Below are 27,280 nucleotides of genomic sequence, written 5' to 3' on the forward strand. Positions count from 1 at the left end.
ATAATCCCAGGTGCACTGTTCGAATCCACCAGATGCTCTGCTGGAGAAGGAGGGACAATTTCCTCCTGTACCAGTCAGATTAAATTTGATGGTACATGTTGTTGTAGTTAAGTGCTGTCAAGTCATAGGCGACTCATAGCGACCCTATGAACGAAAGTCCTCAACTCTTGCATGACTTTCATCCTTGCTTCAGGTTCATAGGGTTTCTGATACATACACACAAAATAATAAATTTTTTTTTAAAAAAATGGCTAGAACAAGTCCATAGATAGGGAACGTCTAGTTGTTCAAACGGGATTTAGGCCATGGCACCAGAAGTATCATTGCTGATGTCAGATGGATCCTGGCTGAAAGGATCATATACTAGAAGAATGTCTTCTTGTGTTTATTAACTATGCAAATTCATTAGACTGTATGGATTATAACAAATGATGGCTAACATCAAGAAGAATGGCGACCCCAGAACACTCAACTGTGCTCATGTAAAACCTATACCTAGACTAAGAAGCTGTTGTCTGAACAGAGCAAGGGAAACACTACATTGTTTAAAGTGAAGAAAAGTGTGGGTCATGGTTGTATCCTTTTTCCATACCTGTTCAGTCTGTATGCTGAGCAAATACTCTGAGAAGCTAGGGACTCTATGAAGAAGAATGTAGTGTCAAGATAGAAGGAAGGCTCATCAACATCCTGCATTATTTAGAAGACACAGCCTTACTTGCTGAGACTGAAGAGGACTTGATTCAGAAGATCAAAGAATATAGCCCACAATATGGATTATTCTCAACCTCAAGAAAATGGAAATTTTTACCACTAGATCATAGGCAATATCAAAATAGATGGAAAAAAGATTGGAATTGTCAATGTTTTCTTATTACTTGGATCCACAGTCAACATCCTTGATACCAGAAGTCAGGAGATCAGGAGTCATACTGCATTGGTAAAATCTGTACTCAGGGACTTCTTCAAATTACTGAGGTACAATTATATCACTTTGAAAACTAAGGTATACCTGATTCAGGTCCCGGTTTTCAGTCATTGCTATGCATCTGAAAACCAGACAATGAATAAGGTTGACAGAAAGAGAATTGAGTGTGTATGGATTTATATTCGATAGAGAAACAACTAGACACTAGAATTGAGTGAGCAGGTCTTGATTTGCATCTCTCTGATAGCTTGGGATTTTGAACATTTCTTCATATGTTTGTTGACCATCTGAATTTCTTTGATGAAGTTCATTCATGTCTTTTGCCCATTTTGTGATTGAGTCATTTGCCTTTCTGTTGTTGAGGCGCTGGAGTATTCTGTAAATTTTAGATCTGAATCCTTTATCAGATCATTACCAAATATTTTTCCCAGTCTGTGAGCTTCCGTTGGTTTTTGGTGGGTTTTTTTTCTGTTTTCGGTGGGAGGAGGGGTGCAGGAATTCATCTGGTCCAGGGCTTTTTTGTTGTTGTTGGAAGTTTTTTTATGACCGGGAACTATCTGGTGTATTGACAATATATTATAAAAGAACAAGATCAGAGAACCAGTTAGAAGTATATTGTAAGGAATTATCAAAGTGAAAAGTGACTTGGATCAGGTGTAAAGGTGTGAGTGGTCAGAATTGGGAGATTTGGAGGCACGGTGGTGACGGTGTCATTATTATTAGACATCTGTCATCAAGTTGATTCTAACTCATGTGTTCAACAGGATACTTCTTGATTCTGTGCTGTCCTTAGAATTGCTGTGTTGTGTTTAAGTCCATGATTGCAACCACTGCGTGAACTCATCTAATTGAGGGTCTTGCTCTTTTTCACTGACCCTCTACTCTAAGTGTGATATCTTTCTCCCAAGACTGACCCTTACTGATGACATTCCCGAAGTACATGAGACAGTCTCACCATCCATGCTTCTTCCAAGACAGATCTGTCGGGGGTTTTTTTGCAAGTTATGGTGGTTGTTGTCGTTGTTATGTACCATCGAGTTGCTTGCGACTCATAGCGACCCTATGTACAAGAGCTCTAAATGCTGTTCTGTCCTGTGCCAACCTAGCCATCTCAAATGCACTTATTCCCACCGCTCCAGTCACAGAATCGATCCATCTCACCAAAGGTCTTCCTCTCCTTCACTTCCCCTCCACTCTGCCAAACATGATGTCCTTTTCCAAGGACCAGTCCCTCCTTGCAACATGTCCAAAATATGTCAGATGAAGCTTCAGAATCCTTGACTCCAAGGAACACTCTGGCTTCACCCTCTCCAGGACAAACCTGTTTGTTCTCCTAGCAGTCCATGGTATATTCAACACTCTTCTCCAGCACCACAGCTCAAAGGCATCAATCCTCTATCAACCCTATTCACTGTCCAACTCTCTGATGCATAGCACATAATTGCGAAGATTATAGCCCAGATCAGGCGCACCTTAGTCTCCAGCCTGACATTGTTGCTCTTCAGTACTCTTGAGAGGTCCCTCACAGCCGACTTTCCCAATACAATTCGTCTCCTGATTTCCTGGCTGCTGTTACCAAGAGCGTTGCTTGTGGAGCCAAGTAAATTAAAACTGTTAACTATCTCAATCTCCTCACCATCCATGCTGATGCTGCCAATTTGCCCAGTGGTTAGAATCTTTGTTTTCTTGACATTGAGCTTCAGTCCATATAGGAGGCTGTAGTCCTTGATCTTCTGCAGCAAGCGCCTCAGGTCCTCCTCAGTTTCAGCAAGCAGGGTTGTGTCATCTGCATAACGCAGGTTGTTGATGATTCTTTCACCAATCCTGATGCCACATTCCTCTTCGTATAGCCCAACGTCTCGGATGGTCTGTTCTGCATACAGATTGAAAAGGTATGGAGACAGAATACATCCCTGACGGACCTCCTTCTTGATTTTGAACCATGTAGTGTCTCCTTGCTCTGTTCTGATGACTGCCTCCTGGTCCAAGTATAGGTTTTGCATTAGCACAATCAAATGTTCTGGGGTGTTCAATATTATTTGCCAAGACTGCAATTGAAAAACATCCATTCTCCTTCAGCCTTCCTTATTCATTGCCCACCTTTTGTATTAATACAAAGCAATTGAAAATTGCTATGACTTGTGTCATGAACACCTTACTCCACAAAGTGATATCTTTGCTCTTTAATACTTTAAAGAGATCCTTTGCCACATATTTTCCCAATGCAATATGTCTTTTTTTTTTACTGCTGTTTCCACTGACAGTGTAGCCAGCAGGAATTGCTGATGAATTCGATTTTGGTCTGAGAAGAAATTGGATGCAAGGACATCATGTTTGATATATTACCTTCTATGAGTTGCAAGTGATTCTATGGCACATAACAACAACAACCTTACGGCATAGTTGTCTATTTAAATATAATATTTCCCTCCCTTCTTCAGTTTATTTTTTAATCCAGGTCTTCTAGACAAGCCTTGAGTCTTCTTGGAGCCAGTCTTTTTCTTAGCTTTGTTTCTTGCTGACTCATTAGACTGTCATTCTTATTGTTAGATGCTAGCTATCCAGTAAGCTCTGACTCATTACCACTGTGTGCGCAACCAAACCCTGCCCAGTCCTGCTCCATCCTGTCAGTTTCTGTTGCCCTAAAGCGCATCGGTGCAGACACTGCATCAGTCCATCTCGTTGAGGCTCTTCCTTTTCCGAGTCTCCACTTTTCCATCCGTGATGTCCTTCTTCACGGCAAGGCCCCTCCTGCTGGCGTGTCCAGCCATCCAAGCCTCTAGGAGCACTCCAGCTGCACTTCTGCCCAGTCAGATTCATTCCTTCTTCTGGTGGCCCACGCTATCTTCCACATCCTTTGCCAACCCCACCATTCAGTGACTTCAGTTCTTTTTAAGTCTTCCTCATTATTCAACTTTCTCATGCAGATGAAGCAATTGAAAAGACCATAGTTTGGATCAGGTGACACTTAGACTTTAAAATGACATCCTTAATCTAGACTATTCTTAATGCCTCTTAGGATAATACTACCCTAAATCAAGACATCTCGATAAACTGGAATTTCTTTTGCAAGAAACTTCCTCTGTTACAGACCTACTCTGCTCCTTGAGGGCCCCTCATTCCCATGTTTTCCTTATTCCAGTGGAAGGACCCTTGCTGGCTCCTTTGCACTGGGTGCTTCTAATTAGACACTCTTCCCTCTTGCATCTCTGTTGACAATGTCTCCAACCTCATTTCTTTTCCCACTTAGTCCCTGTGGACATATCTGACAGGAAGCCTCCTGTTCTCTCCAAGTGCAAATATCACATCTAAATTTTACATTTACCTTCTGATGATTCCTGTCCCAGCCAATCACAAACCACGAGAATTTAGGACTGGATATTTTTTATCACTATCCGTGTCTGAAAATTTCTGAAAATATATATATTTATTTTTTAAATAATACCTGTTGCCCCACAGAACCAGAGAAACCTAAGCAATACATCAAATGCGTGCCGACTTCTGCATGCCCACCTCCTGCTCTGGGCCCAGGGCAGATGGGGAGGAAATAATGAAGATCCTGAGCCCTGTGAGGCAGGGAGCCTTTCCTGTAATCACCTTTACCCCCCAGCACTCTTCAAGGTCTTGTTTCTCTTTTTTCCAGTCCAGAGAGTGTTATCAGAAGATCTTAGAAGTAGACCCCAAGCTGCAGACACAGGTGAAAGGTGAGACTGTTCCTGCTGACATCTTTCATGTGAATTTGATTTCTCTTTGTGCTCCGGCAGTGGGGTGCCAGCCACACGTTCTCTGCTCTTGGCTACAAAGCAGCCTCCTTCTTGCCTTCCCTGTGTAATCACACCCTCTGTGTTAACAGGCTTGCTCCGCTGTCCTCCCACTCTGATCTTTGCTGGCTTCCTCTTCTATGCCATCCTCTCCTAGGGCCATTATTTTAATGCTGCACATTTCTCAAACTCCCCATTCTCCAAAGGAGGTGGGGTGGGGAGCTGTTTCCTGCTTGGTAGGTGTTGATTTTTAGGGCTTACTTCTCTGTTTGTTTGCTTGCTTTGATAGATAGTCTAAATCAAGTAAACCTTCAGGAGAAAGCAGAACTTCAAGAGAAGGAAGCCCACAGATTGCTGAATTTGAGGAAGAACACAGCTGTGACAACCAGGAGTCTCCTGGAGACCCTTGCCAAGCCCGATCAAATCCCCTTGTTCTATGCAAAGGGGATTGAGATCCTGACCAGAATGGTGACAGAGTGTAAGCCAGAGATGTGTGTGAGCTCATGAGTGTGGAAGGCCTGAAGGAGGGGGAATTAGAGGTCGATACTTACCCAGCAAGGAAATCTCACCCTCTTATCCTTTCCTGTATGTTGATGGGAGGTCTACTGTGTGGTGAGTGCTAAGGGGATGCACAGGAAGTAGATGGAACAGGGATGGGGTGGGGGTCTTCCTGTCGGATAGCAGCAGCTCTGCTGAGCCTGCATATACTCAGAACATACATGTGACACAACACATTACACACATGCAACACATATACCACACACTCACTGCCACGATACTTAGACTACACACACATACACATTTGCATGTATACCATATCCACATTCCAGAAATACTTCTGCCATACACACAGCAGAAACTCCTACCCTTATGAACGTGTATCATATACACGCACCACACAGACATAACACACGCTCATACCATGCGTACTTATATACCCACACACCACACATCCTTCGCATAGCCCCTTATCTACTGTATACACCCCCAAAATCCCATTCTACTACTAATACCTTCCCCTAATACACAAATGTCAAACAAGGTTCAGTTTCTTCGGAAAGTTACAGGATAATGGGGAAGATTCACCCCAGTTGCATACATTTAATGACGGTTTAGTATGTGAGATAGTTTCAGAGGAAACACCAGCTCTCCTTCTACTAGTACGAGCAATGTTATTCCCTTTTACCATCTCTCGTAAACATTCAGTCCAGGGCTCACACAATTTTACTCACTCTGACAGAATGTTGTTTGTACAAATAGATGGCTTCTCCAACTTCCCTTTAGTATACAATGGAGGGTGCTCAAATACCCCTTCAGCAATTTCTCAGAGATTGTAGTTGCCTCTCCAGAGCCTGGAAATAGCTTAGAAACAAATAACATTTCAGAACAGAGGGAAATGGCGGCTATAAGTTAAGCAGCGCCCAATGTCTCTGAAGATTATACAATGCGCCAAAAGCCCATAGAGCCAAACCTCTGAACAAGATGCCCCTCTTTCTGTGACAATGAGTAGCTGTTTTGGCCAGTTTCTTTTTTTTTCAGGGCACAAAGGTGTTTGTTTCTGCCCCAGCTGTTAGTTTGGTGGCTTTAACCTGCCATATTGAGTCTGCAGTTGCCAGCTAGCTGTGCTTCAGCTGGTCACTAACCAGCCACTCAGGGGGTTGACATGGTTTCTCTGAATTTTTTTCAGGCCCAGAACAAACTTTATTCAGAACACACAATGGATTTACTATCATTGGCGACAATAAGGTCATAAAAAGGTACGGCTGTTTACCAAGGTAGGATATTTGACCGGAGCCCTAAGTAAGGAAAGGCAGTCGTTGCTTATGCAAACATTAATCAGGCAGCCAGCAACTTTACTGGATGCTTCTTTGCTTCAACCAGGAGTGGTGGTCCCAGGGAGCAAGAAGCTCATCCAGAGGCAGAAGATGAGCCTTGGCTATTGAGGAGTTTGAGATCTGCCACAGTTAACACTGGAAAAAGGGGTTATTATTAGATGCTGTCTGGTCAGCTGTCCCTCGCAGCGTTGCCGTGAACAGTAGATCTGAACCTGACCCTATCCCGGACCTCTTCACCATCTCTGATATGCTTGTCGGCATTGTCACTGTGTCAGTCCATCTTGTTAAAGGGCTTCTTCTCTTATGCTGACCCTCCTCCTTTTCCAGCATAATGTCTTTTTTCCAGGAACTGCCCCCCACCCACAACACGCCCAAAGTATGTAAGATGAAATCTCCGCATCCTTGTCTGCAAGGAGTATCCTGTTTGCATGTCTTTCAAGACAGACGTGAGGCAATAGGGGACTTGAAGGGCATCTCATGATCACTCTTGCTAGTTTCTTTTTTGTAAGATTGCTATATTTGCTTTTTGTCTTTGAGAATTTGCTGAGCTTATCAGGAAGCCTATTACAATCACACCCTTGGTTCCAGCCGTCAGAATATCAGGAGTTGTATTACATTGGGCAAATCTGCTGTCAGGGAACTCTCCAAATTTCAGAAGAGCAATGGTGTTAGTTTGAAGACTAAAGCATTCCTCATTCAGGCCATGGTCCTTTTTAGTCACTTGCTGTGCCTCTGAGAGCAAGACCATGACTAAGGATGCCTTGGAATTGTGGTGTTGGAGAAGACTAAATATCCCATGAAGTGTCAAAAGAACAGACAGCTATGTCTTGGGAAAAGTGCAGCCAGAAAACTCCTTGGAAGCAAGGATGCTGAAACTTCATCTCATATACTTTGAGCAGATTGCTAGGAGAAGCTATTCCATGGAAAGAGACATCATGCTTGGAAAGGTCAGGGAAAGCGGGGGAGACCCTCAATGAGACAGACTGACACAGCAACTACAGCAGTGGCCTGTGTCAAAGATGATGAGGATGGCAGAGAATAGGGCAGGATTCAGAGGGCCATAGGGTCGCTATGAGTCAAACTTGACGGCACACAACAAGCACCACCACCACAACAGGAAGCGAGATTAGCTGGGCCCAGAATGATCCCATTCATAATGTCATCTGAAAAAAAGAATTCTATGGTAGGAGATGGCTTGATGAATTTGTTATCTGCTTGAGCAGGAGGGCCCCAGGGACCCTAGTTGATCCACTGGCACAGGATCCAACTTACTGGGCCCAGTAATGGCCCCAGACCCGCCACGCACTCTTCCTGCAGCCTGATTTCTTGACCTGGGACTCTCAGTTCCCTGCTTAGTTATCAGGTGGTCTCGAAGGCCTGTGATGTGTGTTATCAGATGGCTTTCTTCAGCCCACTTTTGAGAAGTCAGGACAAATGAAGTGAAACTGAGTGAAATGGAGAGTCCAGCTGATTTCCGGGGTCACTGCTGCTCTCCTGCTCTCTCCTCTAGGTGCTTTTCTGCAGCAGCAAAGGATGCAGTTGAAGAGACGGTCTGTGTGTCTGTTCTCAGGCTCTGGCAAGCAGTGTGCAGTGGGAATGGTAAGCCTAGATAATCACCGTTAATCAGCCCTAATGTACTGTTAAGGAGGCGGCCATGCTGGCGGCCTGATTGGTCCCCTGAAGGCCAAGGTCTGGGCCCTGGAGCGCTGATGTCTAGACCTCCACCACCCCCAGCTCCCAAACCGTCCCTCCAACCTGAAAAAGCACATGGATCAAAAGCCAGGGCTGCGTTCCGGTTTTGTCTCCAGCGCCCTGCCAGCCACTTTCCTCTCCGACCTCAGGGCTCTGCCAGGCTGCCCAGTGAGTGACAGGCAAGGAGGTCACTCTCAGCATAATCAGTGGTCTCCTCACTTGGGCACTCTCTCGGCTCCTTGCAGACTCATGACTTTTGCTCAGGCCTCATTAATGGGGGGAGCCTGGACAGAAGTTACCCTCGCCTGTCTGTCTGAAGATACTGTCTCTTTTCGCTGACAGCAGTAAACACTTTAGCATCCTGAGATTTATGGCCATGCCAGCTGGAACTTTCTGATGCTGACTGATTAGGGTGTGATATTAGGGCAGTAAAAGCCTATGAGGGTTTTATTTACCTTGTTAGCTCAGAGTATGTAAACACACTAGCATCTTAAGGGATTCATTAAGTTTTTCCACAATCTCTTTTACTCTTCTTGTGACTCCTTTGTAAATAAAAGTTTTAAATGTCCTTTGCATCTTTAGAAAAATGTATCTTGGAGGGAGAAGGTCTGGCCTGGAAACAAGGATAAGGGCCACTGTGTCTCCTCTTTGCTGTGCCACTGTACATACCTGAGGAGACAGTTTGTGAACTGTTTGGGGGGTTTTTCCCCTACAAAGACAGTAATTTCAAAATGCTGAACAAATGTCTTTAGAAGAGGTCACCAGGCCTTCCTTCCGTGTTTTTTTTTAGTGTGAAAGTTCTACTGGGACCCATCTACATGGGTGACCCTGTGGTATTTGGAATACTGATGGAATAATTTAAGACAGTAGTTTTGTGGAGATATTAATTGTTGTGAGGTGCTGTCGAGTCAACCACAACTCGTGGTGACACTGTGAACAACAGATCTGATCATTGTCGTAACCTGTGCCCTGTTCACGAGCCCCAGCATGCTAGAGCCCATTGTGACAGTGTGTCAGCTCAGCTTGCTGAGGGATAAAGTAGAGACACTTTTGAAAGCTTCACTGTAAAATTGGCAACTTCAGCAGGGGCTTGTTTCTGGAAGGGAATTATAACCAAAGCAGCACCATCATCAAGCTGTTCCTAACCCATGTAGCACCCTGGAGGGCTCGGGAGGGTAAGGAAGGCAGGGCTTGGCGACCATCTGTCTGTTCACGGTGGATATGACACAGGGTCCTGTTTACTTTGGTTTCTGTGAACCTGGGAAGTCATTCTTTTTTCCTCTTAACATCTCTAGAATTATTGTTAAATTAGACAACAGCCTGTGATGTGAATGTTTTATCAGACATCAGTGAAATCTTGGTATGTCCATCTCAATAAGCACAAAGTTCTTTTTGAAAAGGATGTTTAAAAGTAGGAGCATGGGAATGTGTCTGTGATTTATTATTGAGTGAGAGATGGCAAGCCAATTACAGAGTACTTTGTCTAATGTTTTTAACATCACACCTGCAGAGGATGACTAACTGTTCCCCTAGGGGGTGGGCTTACCTGGAGGAAATGGAGAGAAGAGGGCTTTCATTTTCAGTTTTGTCCTATTTCTATGCTATTTGAATTTTTTTACAGTGAGCTATGTTTCCAGTGTAAGAAAAATCATATATACACACACACACTTCCCTTTCAAAACTCAGCAGTGTATTTGGCATTGTTGTAATTGTTGGTAGAGTCAGTTCCCACTCCTGGTAGCACAGGAAAAGCATTACAAAGATGGCCTAGTCCTGTACCACCTTCACAGTCATTTGTACGTTCAAGTCCACTTTGGGGGCTCTGGGTATTTTTAGGCACCTACTAGCCTAGAAGGGCATCTTGCAGCAGTATGCTGGACAGTATGTGGTTTTGATCCATAGGTCTATAGAAATAGGTCACCAGGACTTACTTCCGTGTCTCCGTAGTCTAGAAGCTCTACAGGAAACCCATCCACATGGGTGGCCTTGTGGTATTTGGAATACTGATGGCATAATTTCTGCTATCATGGCAGCCCATAAGCTACCTTGTCACAGCACACGGATAGACACTTTATACCACACTGTTGTCAAATCATTTCCAACTCGCAGTGACCCTCTGTTGGGTTTCAAAGGCTGTGATCTTTATGAGAGGAAACTACACGACTTTCTCCCATGGAGTACCTGGTGGATTCGAACTGCCAACCTTCTGACTAGCAGATCAACACATAACACACTCTGTCACTGGGGCTGCATGATAGAGAGGAGGAATCGTAGATAAAAGGAGCTCTGATGGCACATGGTTAAAGCACCCAAGTGCTAATGGAGAAGGTTAGTAATTTGCAGCCACAAGCTGTTCAGTGGAAGAAAGGTGCAGCAGTCAACTTCTGTGAAGATTTACAGCCTTGGAAACCCTATGGGGCAGCTCTGCTCTGGCCTGTAGGGCTGCTGTGAGTCAGGATGGAATGGTGCCAATGGGTGTGGTTTGCTTATCAGAAATCAACTGTAGGAATAGGAACATGGCTTGATATGTGGGCTACCAGGCAGATCCCGTAGCAGACCCACTGCCCTGCTCTTTGATGGCCCAGCTGGTGCCTGATTGGCCTGTGCTGTGTGCTGTGTCTACGTGAGCAATTGCGGCAGTAGGTGGATGGCCCAGGGGGAGGGAGCCCAGGCGACGATGGGCCATCCCTGGATCACCCAGTCTGCTCTGTTGTTTCACACCTTAGCCTCCTCCTCCAGCCCGAGTTCTGCTCTCAAGCATTACTATAGCAGGGGGAAAAATAACCCAAGTGAAAGTGGGTAAATCCAGTGCCACTATGTTGAAAACAGTGTGCACTCTTGGCAGGAGGGCATGTTTTTATTGATTAATGTTTGCATGTGACATTCAGTTTTCTAGAAAGAACTCAAATGGATAGTTTGGTCTTCATATGAAGATTTGTGGTCTTAAGATATTCTACAGTTAAGCTATTTATTTCCCTTTCCTCACAAACTAAAGAACCTTTTGGCAACAGTAAGGTTGATAGTGAGTTGATGTGTGCCAGTCCTTGTTGTAAACATGGCCACATATTAACTCATTTGATCTTCGTAACAACCTATTGACTCTAATTCATGGCTGCTGCACATGCGTCATCAGGTAGACCTGTGCCTCACAATGTTTTCCGAGATTCATTTTCAGAAGTAGATCGCCAAGGCTTTCTTCCAGGGCACCTCTGAGTATGCTAGAATACACTCATGGGGAGTGTATTAATCATTATGCATCACTTTTATTTTACTATTAAGAATCTGAAGAACAGAATGGATGAGTAAGTTGGCTAAGAATAGTCAGTCATCTGGTAATTCATGCCCAGCTGCCTGGTTCCAGAGTTGACGCTTTCACCACTTTGACCTGAAGAATCAGGTCCCTTTCTGGGATGGGGAGGTTCTGAGCTAATTTGCTCACTGTCATGGTCTAGGTGTACATGAGGCTGACAGCCCCTGTATTTTTCAGAGAAAAACCAGCTCCTGCTGTTGACTCACCCAGACATGGGCACCCTCCTGCCCTCCCTCTTGGCCTCCAGCGTTGGGGCTGTCCAGGAGGAGAGCCTCACGCTGCTGCTGCAGATCGCCCAGACCGAACATGGACGGAGCCTGATCCTCAGCCACCTTGACATGACCCGGTGAGGCTCTGCTGCTGCTGCAGCCGTGCTTGCTGTATCTCAGACAACCACCTTCTGAGCTAAGACATGCCTGTCTCCCTTCTCATACCTCATGTGTGAGGTGCCATCCGATTCATTGAGGGCAAATAAGAGCACGAGCCTTTGGAAGGAACACTTCTTCACAGGGCACAGTCCTGTGTGAACTTAGTGCTTAGAATGAATAGTTGTATTCCTCTAAACCATTGGCTTATTTCCATTTCATAGATACTATAGATAATGAGCATGGCAGTGTTCCCAAAGTCACATTTGAAACCACAAATGTGTCAACTACTTGTACACTTTTAGCCTACACCGTAAGTCTACCCTATGCCTGTCTCTGTTCTTTCATTCCTGTTTAAAGTACCACAGTCTTATTTTACACATCTTTAAATCCCTCTTGGAATGAGGTGTGATATCAGTGAATAAACTCTATACCAAATGCTGTTACAATTACGTTTTCCCCAGGCTTCTTGAAATAGGAATAGAATGCACCTCTGTTTCTAAGTTTTTGTTGTTTACTGGAGAGTCAGTAGCTGACCCATGGCTGATCTTCCAGAGGGTTTTCAGAGACAGCTACACAGTAGGAGATTACCCATCCTTCTCCTGCAGAGCAACTGGTGGCCTCGAACTGCATGTCTTTGGGATTGCAGCACAGCTTCTTGCCACTAGGCCACCAGAGCAGCTGAGCCACACTAATTCTGCCCTTTGCATTTCCTTCCAGAGATTATTCGCTTGAACAGACGGAATTGTCCTCTTTAGATCAAAAGCATTGACTGTAAGCCATCATGTGGTTCAGCCAAATGGAAGTAGTTGGTGTTGTTGTTGGGTGTTGTTGGGTTGGCTTTAACTCATACTGATCTGAACCACAGACCTGCACCTTGCCCTATCCTGTGCCACATTCACCATTGCAGTCACTGTGTCAGTCCAACTTGTTGCGTGCCTTCCTCTCTTCTGCTGACCCTCCACCTTTCCCAGCATGATGTCTTTGTCCAAGGACTGGCCCCTCCCGACAACATGCCCAAAGTATGTGAGATGGAGTTTCACCATCCTTGCCTCTAAGGGGCACTCTGGTTGCCCATCCTCCAACTTAGACTTACTTATATTTTTGGCGGACTGTGGGATAGTCAGTACTATTCTCCAGCACCACAGTTCAGAAGCATCCATTCTTCTGTCACCTTGCTCATTGTCCGACTGCCAGATGCTTAAGAAGCAATTGAAAACACCCTGGTGTCTATCAAGTGTGCTTTCGTCTTTAAACTGGAATCCTTGCCCTTTAGCACCTTAAAGAGTCCTTGACAGCAGTGTATAACATGTCTTTTGGATTTTCCCCTGTTATTACCGTGGGTAATAGTAGCAGTGATTGGAAAGAGTAATGATTAGAGCTTGCTTTATATATGTTTCATACAAAATCTGAAAGCAGGAGTTAATCTTCTGGTTTCTTTTGCAAGGACTTCATTTCTTCTCCCCTCATACTCTGAGGTGGACAAGGTAGATGTTATTACCCCGTTTCACATATGAAGAGGCAAGTGACTGAGAGTTTTTTACCTTCCTTCTCCCAGTTCTTATTCTCTGTTCCTATTAAGAAAAAACTAAAGGCCCCTCAGATCTTACACGGACCATGCCAAAGTCTCCCTTGAGTTTCCCATCTTGGTGGACTGAGGCAGGGTTGTGGCTGAGCCTGGCAGTCCCTCCCACTCTCAGCTGGCTCAGTGGCCCACAGCAGCGGCCTTGGTACCTCTGAGAAACTTAACCATCTGGGCAGATGGATCATTAGCAGAGTCAAAAGCACATTTCACATTTCACACGATTCTGCAGTCCTACTCCATCATATGTTTTTCATTTGGTTCCTGTTCCTCTGAGTAAATGTAGCTGTAGTTATCATAAGCTTTCTCCCCCAGCTAGCTTTGAATTGCTATAGTTTCAATTTTAATTTCCCCCGTTTTACAGATTAGTGTTTATGATTACTCCACACAGTCTTGTAATCTCTCTTTCAGCAAGAGAGCTCAGCTTATTACCTTTCGGCCTGCTAGTCTCGTTAATATCCATCTCCAGTTAAACTGGAAAGAAGTGTGAGATGCTCTCAGTAATGAGATGATTTGGTGTGAAGCAGGGATGAGGCTATGCATGGGTTCAGTGGTCCTTAAGATGCACACATGTCACAACCCTTCAGAATGCCCTCAGATGAGAAGTTGAAGGAATAAATTTGAACAAATAGGAATTGAGTGAGGGCTGGTGTTGCTTTGTGGAAAAGTGCTGTGTTTTTAGACTCAAGCAGCTCTGAGAACAGATCTTGTGGCTCACTTTATAGTCATGTGACCCAGGGAAGATACTCAACCTTACTGAGTTCCAGAGTCCCAGGGACTTTGGAAGATTACAGACGATGACGGATATGATCTTTTTCTGCTGCATTTTATGGAATATTTGGCCAAGCTAAGCTTATGCAAGATAGAGACTGGCTTGTTTTTCTCATGTAGAAAAGAAAAAATAAAACAACACAACAACAAAAGCCCCCATAGCAGACGGCAGCTGTTGTGTTGCCTCAGTGACTTGGATATGTCAAGGTTAAAGTCTCTGTCCTCTTGACTTTCCCTCAGGGTTACACACTAAATTAACTTCTTGTTAGGTGCCACCAAATCAAGTACAACCCACAGCAACCCTGTGAACAACAGATCTGAACCCTGTCCTACAGTGCTATCCTCACACTTCCAGCACACTAGAGTTCACTGCAGCAAGTCACTGTGTCAGTCTACCTGTTTGAGGGCTTTCCTTCCTTTGCCAACACTCCACCCTTTCTAGCATCACATCCCTCTCCAAGGAATAGCCAGCCCTTCCTAGCAACATGCCCGAAGTATGTGAGATGAAACTTGATCATCTTTGCCTCCTAAAAGGCTGCACTTTCTCCAGGACATATTTGTTTATTCTTTTGACCATCCATGGGATGTTTAGTGTTCTTCTCTAACACCACAGCTGAAAGACATAAATTCTTCTGTCATCCTTATTCATTGTCCATCACTCAGATACATAACAAGTGATCTGAAAGGCCATGGCCTGAATCAGACACACCTTAGTCCTCAAACTGACATCACTACTCCTCAGTAATTTGGAGTAGTCCTTAACTGCAGACTTTCCCAGTGCAATACTTCTCCTTATTTCCTGACTGCTAGAACCAACGGTGTTGATTATGGTTCCAAGGAAGATGAAGTTATTGACAGTTTTGGGCCTTTCTCCATCTATCATGATGTTGCAGATTAGTCCAGCAGTAAAAATCTTTGTCTTCTTGCTGTAAAGATGTAATCCATATTGATGACTGTATTCTTTGATCTTCTGCAACAAGTGTTTCAAGTCCTCCTCACTTTCATCAAGTAAGGTTGTTTCTAAAACTAATGAAATCACTGCTACTAAGTCAGAATAGTTCATAATTCCTCCTTCATCTGGTTTTTAGAGGCTGTAAATTGCACTGGAGGAGATTTCCCATCTTTCCCCCACAGAGTAGATGGTGGATTTGAAACCTCCACCTTTGGGTTGGCAGCACAACTCTTTATCCACTCAGTCACCAGAGCAAGGTAACTGCAATTCCACATCATCACAAACGTCACATTTCCATTTTAAACATGAGTGGCCTCCACTTCCTAAACAACATGCCTCTGGAAACTCTATGAACTTTGAGAAATGACAATAGTTATAGAAAGGCTTCAGGTCTTTTGTTCATAGGGTCGCTATGAGTCGTGCTCAACTCAACAGAAATCAACAACAAAGTAACTCGGCCTTCCTTTTATACCAAGAAAAACTGCTTATTTCTTTCTCGTCAGAATGATGCCATTGGCCACCACTGACTGAAAAAGTGAGGATATAATGGCTCCTGCTTCTGAGGTGGCATCGAGCACCTTGAAGAATGTGGGAATGTCTGCAGAGTGCCAGCAGACAGCGTCTGTCCAAGCAAATAAGCAACGAATGTCATGTGTGTGTTGTGGACTCAGGAATAATTTTATGATCATCTTCTCTGTAGAGAGCGTTATGTTCAGGGTACTAAGGAGAGGCAATTCTGCATTTATCAGTTACGGACTGCACTAGATCACGTTATGGCCTGTGGCCCACCCAGGGGTATAACTGCTTGTCAGAGGAGAGCAAAATCTGTCAAAAAAAAAAAAAAAGAAGGAGCAGAAAGGGACCCACTGTCCTCTTTCCATAGTGAGTCCAGTCAGGATGTGTATTCTGTCACATGACAAGGACACCAATGCTTGGGTCTCCAAGGACAAAAGCCCAGGATGGTCTTGGACGACTGTCTCATCTCCATTGCTGTTCATTAATATTCATCCTCAGGACTGAAGAAAATAGATTTAAATTGGTGAAGAAGAATCTGAACTAACAATAAAACAGATTCTATCTGACTGCAGGAGCACTGAAATACACTTCTGAGGAAGTTAGGGAGGGGCAGAAGCTTGGGACCATCTGGGACCTGAGGGTCCAGTCCAGGCCCCACGTGGCTCAGACGTCCCCTCAGTGACATCCGTTTATATCCTGAGCATGACCTCACCAGGGAAGATTTCAGCGTTTTTGTTGTATTTCTCTCTGTGTGTTTGGGAAGGGCCTAAAACATAGCTAAAAGACTTGAGTCTTTCCTCAGGGCATATGACTGTCACTTCCCTAGGCCCCCTGCCTTATTCTGGGACTGCTGTGGTTAATACACGGAGCTCACATCTGCCTTCCCCTCCCATTTTGGGGTAGTGCTGCTGCCTTCCAGTGAGAACCTGCTTCTGTCCTCTGAAACTCTGCAGAATTTACCAAATGTTCCCATATTCCAGTCTCTGAAAAGTGTATCTAAAGATACCAACAATTTCCCAGCCAAACATGCAAGTTCCTACTCCTCAGTGATGTGGTCTCTAGACCCTTCCAGAAGCAGCTGACTGTGTAAATACAGGACCACAGTGGCAGAGGACTGATGCATCGCCCCGCTCCTCCAGGCCAAGCCCAAGCGGCTCTTCAGTCATTCTTTCCCTTGACTGCTCTGTGACATGTGGCTCTGTTAATCTCTTTGGCCTCCCTTCAAACTCCACAGCATCACTTTGCCTGGCTCTTCCTACTTTGCTTTTCACTCTTGCTTGCATTTGTGCGTCCCTTACCCCCACCTAAGCTATCACTGCTTACCAATCAGGGGCCCTGGATCCATCCCCATGTCCCTCTTATTATTCACGACTTTAACTACCACTCATAAATTTCTTCTTGAACACTAAACACCCCTCAGACACTAGGCAGTTCCCTCTCAGGGTCCACAACTATCATAAACTTAAAATCCGAAGGTGATTCTTACAAGCAGATCCTCTGCCTGCGTTTCCTATCCTTGTCGATGGCATTTCATCCATCCAGTTGTCTAAGTTAGAATCCCATGGTTACTCGGGATTCCTAGATCTTCTCTGTTAGCTCTTCCTTGTTGCTTCTGAGTTTCTGATCCTGTGATATCTTCATGGGGCTTGTTAGGTATCTTCCCCCATCACTGATTACTGGCTTGCTTGTTTTAATCTTTTTTATATCAAAAGAGATGACCTTGATACCAATCCTTCTCATTAGCATAACAGAGAACCTGGCTCTAACTGCGATGGTCACCACAGACATGGAGGTTAAGATGTACAGCACATAGTTTTGGGTGACACAGTTCAATCTGTAACATTCCACTCTTTGAATCCCCCAAGAGGCAAGAATGGTAAAGCTTCATCTCACATACCCTCTGGGCATGCTTTCGGGAGGCGGTATTCCTTGGGAAAAGGACATCATGCTTGGAAAGGTGGAGGGAGGGTCAGTCAGTGAAAGCGGGGAAGATCCTCAGTGAGATGGATTGACACAGTGTCAGTGGGAGCAAGTAGATCAGAGACGAGAAGGACAGGACAGGGTTCAGACCTGGTGTTCACAGGGTCGATGTGAACCTGCGAAATCTCCAGTAAGAGATATTTGCTTCCAAAGTACGATGGTAGAATAGACACAAGCTAGACATTTCCAGTAACAAATGGGAGAAACTGGACGGAGAGAAAGGATGAGGGACACCAAGCAAACCCAGAGTGTAGGAGAACAATTTAGATTAGCTCTAGAGACTTGAAAATAGTCCCCCACTTCCTGGAATTGCCCCCTGGAATGGAGCTGACCCCACTCTTCTCGGTTCTGGTGGGAGGCCTCTCAGTCCTGACCTCCATCTCCACCTTCTGTGTCCAATGGGACAGCCGCTCTGCCGCCTTAGCTTTGGACCACCCTATTCTTCTCGTCCATCTGAGTGGTGGCTCCAGCCCCACAGCCTCTCCAGGCCTTGGACTGGAGCGTCATCCTCCAGGGCAAACTGAATGGCAGCCCCACCCTCTGGGGCCAAGTTGGTCAAGATCTGACTCTTTGAAACCTGAGAGGTTATGGCTCTGCCTTCGACGCCCAGAGGCCAGGGTCTCATCTTTGAGACTGAGGCAGCTCTTCTTCCTGAACTCCTTTCTGAGTTCTGCTTCTCTTTGAGCTGCTCCAGGGATGTGCCTTCCTTTTCTTGGAAAACAACGGATAGAGCTCCTTTGGCCTGTTTCCTGCCTGTAGAATTCCATGAGACGAACTTCTCTTTTCTGTCCCCTTCAGAGTAAGCCCAGTGTGTTTTCTTCTGTGGTGATTGATTAGATCCGTCAGTCAGGGGCTTAATGTCTTTAATAAAACTGTGTAGCCGAGTCCTTGGTGCTCATTCTATGATATATGCCCTTAGTTTGTACAGCAGAATTTTCCAAATCTCTTAGGTTTTGTTTTCATTGTGCACAGTCTGTTTTCAAGTCCACTTCTTCTCTTCCTGCATTTTATACAATTATATAATTCAGTCCATGATACCTCCCTGCCCACATCCGTAATAAAAACCTTTACTCTCAGTTCTGCCTCCCCAGCGTCTCCTGGATTCACGTCTTCCTGCTTCCCCTCCTCCACCATCCCTGATCATCCTTCTGAGCCCCTCTCTCATTGCCTGTGCCTCTTCCTCTGCCACCACCTCAGCTCAGCACCTTAACCTCCAGTATCAGCACCATCACAGCTCTCACTGCCTGGACTCCCTGTCACCTGTGCTACTTGGTCCAGTCTAGCCTCCAACGAACTGTCAGAGCAATTTTGCTAAAATGCACACATATCCTGTACTTTTTCCTTCTTGACATGCTTATTGCGACCTTTCATCACCAATAACAATATTTCTCCAACTACTATGACATACGATGTATAGGAGTCACCTGGGGACTTTGTAAAAATGCAGCCTCCTGGAGCCATTTCCAACTCAGAAACTGAGGAGGACAAGTGATCTGCGTCTTCCACATAAAGCTGGTTGTCTCCCAGCTGCACTTTGAAAACATGGGCCTTCAGGGTAAAACACAGCCGTTCCAGCAGGCTGTAGACTGTCTGCCGTGATCGGGTCTCTGCCCAGCACTGCCTCCCTCAAGCCCTCAGCACTAACTATAAGAACTCTGACGAGCTCCCCAGATGTGCCCTGTTAGCAGGCTGTCAGGTTTAATGCCTGCTCTGTACCCCAAATGCTTTGCTTCCTGTCCCATCTGCCTGGCACTGCTCTGGGAGCAGCGACTTAGTCTTGTTTCATTTTTGTGGCCCCAGAACCTACCACATTACCAGATACCTTGCCTGGCACATGATAAATCTCATAAAATGTCTTTGAGTGAGTGCATAAAGGAACAAATAGCAGCACTACACTTTCATGAACATTTCAAATATCTTCTGACCTTTGAAACCTGTCTTTTGTCTTTCTTCTCCAGATTATCTTTTTATCTTTTAGTCTCCAGATAGATGGCTATGGCCCACTAACATGCATCTACTTCTCTTATAACAATGCAAACCATTTCTCTTCCTTGGGAGACCAGCAGTCTTGTATCCTAGTGCTGAGCATGGTGATGTTTGTCCAATGAGTAAATTACCCTTCCTTTATTGTTGAGTTAATAGCCCTATAGGAAAGCCTGAAACCCCGTTAACTTTTCTTGGCTGCTGTACCATTCTTTCGGCTCACACTGTGTTTATAGTTGGTTAAAAGCCTTCAAATCTTTTTCATATGAACCATCTATAAGCCAAATCTAATTCTGTTACTGACACAGGATTTCCAGTCCTGAGTGGAGGGCTTTGAGTTTAACCTTATGAAATGACATCTGACTTGCTAAAAAGCCTGTAAGAATCTTTTACAATTTCCAGTGTTGGGGGGACCCTCCAAGCTCGAGTTGTCAACAGCTTAGTAAGAATTTCTTTTAGATACCGTTTAAATACATAATCGTGACCAGGCCAAGCTAGACACATGGTAGAGGCACCACAGGGGCCTTTCTTAATTACCTTCCTGCATTTTAATCAATCAACTTTCATTAGAACATTTAAATGTCTATCATTTGATAAATGGATAAACAAAAAATATGGCATATCCTTCCTATTTGAAAACCCTTGTTGGTAGGTGGCATGGTGCTGGAGACCAGTTTGAAGGTCATCTACAGGAGCTGGTTCTACAGAGGCTGGGAGTGGTGAGCACTAGGGTGGAATGTTGATTCATTAAGGGAAGTGAGGACATGTAATAAGGCCTCCTACTTTTGGACCCTCGGACCTGTGGCCCTCAAGCCTGGTTTAAATTGTTTTTTGACAAACATTCTTCCAAAATGGCTTGCCTCTGGAAGCTACAAACAGTGCTCAGGTCTTTCCTTCGTAGGGTCACTATGAGTCGTCTACAACTCAATGGCATTTAACAACAACAACATGGCATACCCAGACACCAAGAAGCACTAAGACACTCTGATAGGCTAGGGGTAAGGAGTTGCACTGCCAACTCAAAGGCAGGCAGTTTGAATCCACCAGCTGCTTCACAGGTAAAGGAGGGGTAATCTCCTCCTGTGCAATTTACATCCTCTGAAAATCCACCAGAGTGTCAGCTATCAGTTGGTTCCAACCTGACAGCAGTTAGATTGAGAGAGTAACCCAGAAACTGGAATATTGTGTGTCTGTAAACAGAATGTAGCATTGATACATGCAACAACACAGACGGACCTGGAAAACTGTGACTTTCCATTACCTATGACATGCGAGGAAGAAAGCCAGACAAGGATGGCCATGTAGTGTATGATTGCATTTGTATCCAACAACCCGAATAAACACAGATACAAACAGAAGATGGGTATGGGCAAGCATGACTGGGTAGTGACTTCTCAGTGGGCGCAGAGGGTGTCTGAGGAGTAATGAAGAGTTTCTGTGCACACTGGTAACAGCTTCAGAACATTGTAATGCACTTAGTGCCACTGAACAGTACACTCGAACATGGTTGAACAGTAAATTACATGTTGTGTGTGTTTGATGACGTTAAAAAGAGGGAGAGAGAAATTTGAGAAGGGTTCAGCTCTCTGGGAAGTCACATTAAGTCATTCAGATAGGACCCTGTCCTGTCCCTTTGAAAGAGCGAGGGCTCCCAGCAGGTAAAACCAGCCCCCATCCCACCCCACCGGCCTCGTCCTCCATCACCCAGATGCTTGTTTCCTCATGATCTCCTTCACGGTCACTTTGTTAGAGATGTTGTTGGTTCGAGGACAGTCTACTCTGAGGTGACTTCTTGTGGGGTTTTGCAGATTGTTGGAGGCCCTGGTGTTGTTCCTTCATTTCTCGGATCAGAAGGCTGACACAGCTATGGCACTACTCACAGACTTGGCTCTAGAGAAAAGGTAATTTGTACTTTCAGACTGTTACATTTCTTCTTAAACCTTTGTTCCACTGTCTGATCCTCAGGAAATTTGGCGATGTCACCTCTTGGGCATCGCAGAGTCACCAGCAGGAGGGCGAATGCGCCTTCCAGGGGTGCCCTGTGATCGGCTCCTTCCACCTCAGTCCCTCTGATCCTCAAGGTGCTCAGTACTGCTCAGAATGGCCAACTGACCACAAGTCTGGGAGGGGTCTTCCTTTAATTGGGGGCTGGTGCCTGCTCAGCAAAGGTGTACTGAATGAATGTGAGGGAGTGGTTAACTATGAGCAGTGAAACGTGTTCAGTGTGCTAGTGGCATGAGTAATCTCTGTTTTCCTCCACTTAGTTTGTCAGTCTTTTCTGGGTTCCTGATTAAGAAGCTTGTAGCCTCTGAAAACCACTGAAGGGTCAGCTAAGAGTAAATTCTGACTCTACAGCAATGAGTTTGTTGTTGAATACAAGCTTTAGGACATCCTACTTTAAAATGTTGCACATGAGAGACAAGCCTTCTGGATGTCAGGGGCGGGAGTGTGTACTAGCCAATCCAGCATGTGGCTGTGAGCACATCTGGACCCTCCTCAGGGCTGTGGCAAGGACACATATTTTCAGTGTCTCCAATGGTCACACAGTACAAGGACCATGAGCTAGGAACGATGGTGTTAAGTCAGTCTGCCAGAAACCTGAAAATTCTGGCAATTTCTGCCTAAGTGAGCTGCCGTCTGAGCTCTGTTTAATATCAGACGCAATCCTCCAGAGTTGGAAAAATTAAAACCACTTTACATTCCGAGTGACGTGTTTCTGGTTCAAAAGGAATCATGCATGCATATTACAAATCACAGGGGGCCACAGAAGTCGTGGCTGTCTGATGTGTTAGCCAAGACACACTGTATTTATGTTACCATTAGTGCAATGTAGAAATAAATGATGACTGATGTTTCCCACACAGATTCCGGGTCTGGTTCCAGGCCAGCCTTCCAGGTGTTCTCCCTGTGCTCAGAGGTGTTCTGGTGAGCAAGCCCTGGTTCTTACCACCTGTGACAGGCACCCCCAGGAGCAGGAGCAGAGCCATTCAAACACAATTTACATGCCAGAAACGCCTGTTGTTTCACAGATTGATTAATCATTTGTTCACAGCTAGAATTTACACATTCCTCCATTATTACAGACAGCTGTTGTTGGAACAGGTGGAGGTGGCATATGGAGGTGGTTGGTGACAGAGTAGAAGAAAGCAGGGTACAGAATGCATTGTAGGTAAAGGAAGTGAGGGCCTCCTGCTGGCACTAAGCCCTGTCCTCAGGACCACAGACAGTCCTGTCCCACGAATGGAAGTGTTGACAGTCTGAGGTGATAGGTAGATGGTCGTACAGGAGGAGAGATTTCTCTGTGAAAGAGTATTCTGTGATTGAGCTCTTTCCTCAGCAAGCCATAGACATTTGAGAGCTTACAGAACACACTCACACTCCAGGATTTCACAGATGTGGAAAGGGAGGCTCTGAGGAGGGAAGATTTGTGGAGGGGCTGGAGTGAAGCCCAAGGCCTTTTGATTTCTGAGAAAAGGCTGCATTCAATCTTCTCCACTGTGTGCCTTCATCCCATTGCCAGTGGGGGCCACTTTGATGCTCCATGGTGTGTCACACCATGAAGGATCTTGAGGACAGGGAGAGACACCAGTGATGTCATCTCTTACCTGTTGAGAATTCATTTTCTCTTGGTTCACCTTTAGAAGATTGATCCCAAGGTCACCAGGCTCTCAGCTCTTAACCAGTTTATTGCCATCATGGGAAACCTCTGTGCTGACGCAGCCACCCGAAGGCAGATGGCCGGCTGTGAAGAATTTGGAGACGCCTGCTTGAGCTTTATGGTACTCTAGCTTTTCTATCCTCAGTTAACCTTTACGTTTGGGGGCATTTGATTCTTAACGGACTTTCAAAAAAATGCTGTTACAGCACCTGACTTCTCTCTCCTCTAACTGAGCTTTATAGACTGCTAGATTATAAACCCTCCAGGCTAAGTCTTTTCTGCCTTGGAGAGTTTGGAAGGGTTTTTGGTGGCCTTAACTTGTTCATCCATGGTAGCAACTCACTGTTCAGTTTAACCACATCTTCTCCTGTACTAACAGTGACTCAGTGGATGAGTCTAGGCTGTTCAACCTCCCTTAGGCTCATGCCTCTGACAGCGTAGGGAGTGTGGCTGATGTTGAGACCCTTGTCAAGTGAAAAGCTCAATTACCTTGTGTTCTTTCCAAAGGCCAAATGTGAGGAGGATCTGAGCCTGTTCCGAGAGGTCATGTATACTTTCCTGGGTCTCCTGATGAACTTGTGTCTGCATTCTGCCTTTGTGTCAAAGGTATGATATTCTTTCCTTCCCACCTAGAACACTGGGGCCATGCCATCACACTCTATTGACTAAAACTACTTTTATTTTTGCAAAGAAAATAGAAAACCATGCACTCCAACACTGGTGGTTGGAATGGGGAAAGACAGATAGATGATCTACTGTGTTACTCTGCCAAGGAGTAGATGAGTCATTCAGTTCTTTATTCCTGGATTAATTGAAGGTCCAAGGTGCACTGAACATAGCACTATGTTTCTGTGATTGATTTGCAGCCAAAATGTAGTTCCCGTTCTCAAGGTTTATGCCAGGTAGTCAGGGCAGACAGATAAGGGAAAAAAGAACAAAAATAAAAGGTATAGTGAGGGACGTGCAGGCATAATATGGTTGGAAGGAACATTCAGTTCTGAGAACTCAGAGGAGCTCCGTAGAGAATTCAGTCTCTCTCCTTTTCCAACCCTGTTGCAGGCTTGGGCCCTGGAGGTGAGCAGACGATGCATGTCTCTGTTGGACAGCCAGGACGGAGGAATTTTGACAGTAAGCTTCTCCCTGGGAAATCCAGGCTTGACTTTCCATTATCTGATCTTTCTTGTTTATTGGCTTTAAAATATCAGTGAGTCTTAACTTTTGGCAGGTCTTCTCACCTTTGAGAATCAGCTGACTCCCTCGGGTGCTGTGAAGACCTCCACAGAGCAGTGCCCATAGCAGATACATATCTAATTTTGCCTGCTGTTTCCAGGACTTCCATAACCCCCAAATGCCCATCTCTAGACATTTGGGGGCACTGAACCCAGGTTAAAGATCTCTGTTCTCTATGGTCTGGAATTTAGCCAGGGAGGCACTAGTGGCATAAAGGCAAGAAGCTAAGCTTGTAATCCCAAAGGCGTGTGGTTCGAATCCACCAGCTGGTCAAATCCACCAACTTCTCTGCTGGAGAAGGATGGGCAGTCTCCTCCCATGCGATTAACTGCCTGTGAAAACCTGCCAGAGCGTCAGCTATGGACTGGTTCTGACTCAATGGCACATAACAGTAACATACAACGTAATATGTCAGATTTGTCCCATTTTAAAATATCTCTGTGGAACTGAGAAATTTTATTTGGAATTCTTTTGTTTCCCCACGGTCTGAAAGGCCTAGAGAATATTTTCAAGCCAGTAATCTGATCCTGGAGGTTGTTTGTGCAAAGCAGCGTTAACCCCCTTGGAAAGAGATGCTGAAATAGCTTCCCTAATTCTATTTCTGACATTTGGATAAGAAAACTGAGACGGGTCTGTGGTTAGTTCTGTGCGTTGGGTGAATACTAATATGATTCAAAAGGCTGTTTGCCAGTGAGGTGGGATGTGTTCTTCACCCAGATTAGTTATCACTTGTTTTCTTTTTACCTGTCAAGGCCAGAGCCCCAAAGACTTGAGGAATCGGGATCAGATTCAGGCTGTCTGGAAATGTGGCCCTTCAAGGACCTCAGACTGGGCGCTTCTTGTGGATTTTGGTGACATTTAGAAGTAGCTCCAATATCTTCTGTTTAGAAATAGCACTCTGCAACTTTCTTGAAGCCATTCAGACTTTTTTACCGGAGCTCCTTGAGTTTGTTCTATTGTATAGAAAATGTTACGTGTATATGCTTTTCCACAAAAAGAGCATCATAGTTTTCATAAGATCTTCAGAAGAGACCCAGGACCTGAAAGTGGTGAGCACCACTGGTCTTGGGAGTTTGGATGGTCTGGACCTAAAGCTCAGTCTACATTCCAATTAGACAATTTGCCAGTGAGTCGATCCTGGTGTCCCCATGGATGTCAAAATAAAACTGTGCACCAGAGAGTTTTCTTTCTTCTTTTGGTTTTTAAATTGTGAAAATCTATATAGCAAAACTAATGTCACGTTAACAGTGTCTCCGTGTACAGTTCAAAGACACTGTTTATATTCTCCAAACTGTGCACATGTCCTCACTCTCCTTTTCCAGATAACTGTATTAAGATAGACAGTCCACAGGGTTTTCAGTGGTGGATTCAGAAGTAGATCAACAGGCTTTTCCTCCACATTCCTTCTGGGTGGCCTTGGATGTCCAGGTTTTGGGTTAGCACATTAACCCTTTTACCACCCAGGATAGCCCGTCTAGGTCCATAGTGCTCCCCTGGATGACCCTTTGGGGAATCTCGAGGGCCAGGTTTCCCCAGGATCCTGCAGGTCCACAGCTGGGTGCTTTCCAGCTCTTATACAAGATTGCAGCTTCACCACAGGAACCAGGTCCCCCAGTCAGACACTGTCCCCACCACAGTGTGCCTGACAGGAGACCTGCAAGATCAACTTCAGCAGAATTGTAGGATCTATAAGGAGGACATTTAGGGAAACACAGCTGATAATGTGATAATACACACGTTTATCCCTGCTGTCTCTGGAGACCTCATTAAAACAAGGCTTAAAGGCAGGAACACAGTTCGAAAAAGTTAAAAATCCATATTGACAAAGCAAAAGGCAGGTTCAATGAGTAATTTCAACAAGTTTCTGGAAGATGGATCACAGCTGCAGGGAGTGGTAATTAACAAGGCAGCGATGAAGAAACTTTGAATAAAAGGAGGGAAACAAAACTGGGCAGGAGCGATGTGCCTGCAGTGCCCTGAGAAAAAACACAGTTCCAGGTGCGACCAAGGGCAGAGGGAAGAGGTGGGGAGCTGCATTGAAAAGCCAGGTGCCTGCCTCCCAGGCATAAAATCAGATTTTTTTTTCCCATTAAAGGGAATGAAAGAGTAGAGAAAAGATGTCTATAGTCGCATATTAAGTGAGGGGAGCTCTGGCAACAGCATCTGAAGATAGTTTGCTGCTAAGCCAAATAGTAACAGGATCGCCTCTCTGGCACTTGGAATCTACCAGCTGCTTTGTGACAGAAAGGTGGGCAGTCTCCTGTGTGATTTACAGCCTCAGCAAACCTGCTGGAGGCTCATCTCTGTGTGGTTCCGACTACAGTAATGAGTTTGATGGGGTTTTTTGGTGTTAAGGGTAGGTATTCCTGTTTAGCACAAAGTTAAGCCCTCAATGACTGAAGAGGTTTTAAAGCTTTTTAAACTGAAGGGGGGAAAGGGGGGGGGGAAACCCCAAAACGCTGAAAGGTTCGTTGTTTGCACTCACCCTTGACAGAAAGGATTGGCAATCCACTTCTAAAAGGTAAAAGCCTGGAAAATTTTATAGAGTGATTCTATTCTGCACCCATGGGGTCACTGAGAGTCGGAATCAGCACAGTGACAACTAACAACAAGTATTAGAGTGCTGAAGCTGAGGAAAATTAAACCAAATCCACAGGAGCCAAAATATGACTTTGATTTCATACCACCTGAATTTCAGAATCATCTCAGGAACAGGTTTG

General features: G+C 45.0%; 1 protein-coding gene across 1 annotated transcript in view; it reads left to right on the top strand.

The window, feature by feature from the left end:
• The window catches only part of TTC12 (tetratricopeptide repeat domain 12), a 65,152-nt gene that overhangs the window by 26,430 nt on the left and 11,442 nt on the right, over positions 1 to 27,280 (top strand). Inside the window, exons 8-17 of the mRNA XM_006890867.1 lie at positions 4,569 to 4,629; positions 4,976 to 5,164; positions 6,374 to 6,443; positions 8,032 to 8,120; positions 11,701 to 11,869; positions 21,481 to 21,573; positions 22,537 to 22,597; positions 23,314 to 23,451; positions 23,838 to 23,936; positions 24,390 to 24,458. Of these exons, the coding sequence (XP_006890929.1) occupies positions 4,569 to 4,629; positions 4,976 to 5,164; positions 6,374 to 6,443; positions 8,032 to 8,120; positions 11,701 to 11,869; positions 21,481 to 21,573; positions 22,537 to 22,597; positions 23,314 to 23,451; positions 23,838 to 23,936; positions 24,390 to 24,458 (1,038 nt within the window). The remainder of the gene's footprint in view (positions 1 to 4,568; positions 4,630 to 4,975; positions 5,165 to 6,373; positions 6,444 to 8,031; positions 8,121 to 11,700; positions 11,870 to 21,480; positions 21,574 to 22,536; positions 22,598 to 23,313; positions 23,452 to 23,837; positions 23,937 to 24,389; positions 24,459 to 27,280) is intronic.

The sequence above is a fragment of the Elephantulus edwardii genome, unplaced genomic scaffold, assembly GCF_000299155.1.
Source record: "Elephantulus edwardii isolate Elephantulus edwardi_28Jun2011 unplaced genomic scaffold, EleEdw1.0 scaffold00093, whole genome shotgun sequence".
In the NCBI taxonomy this organism is placed as follows: domain Eukaryota; kingdom Metazoa; phylum Chordata; class Mammalia; order Macroscelidea; family Macroscelididae; genus Elephantulus; species Elephantulus edwardii.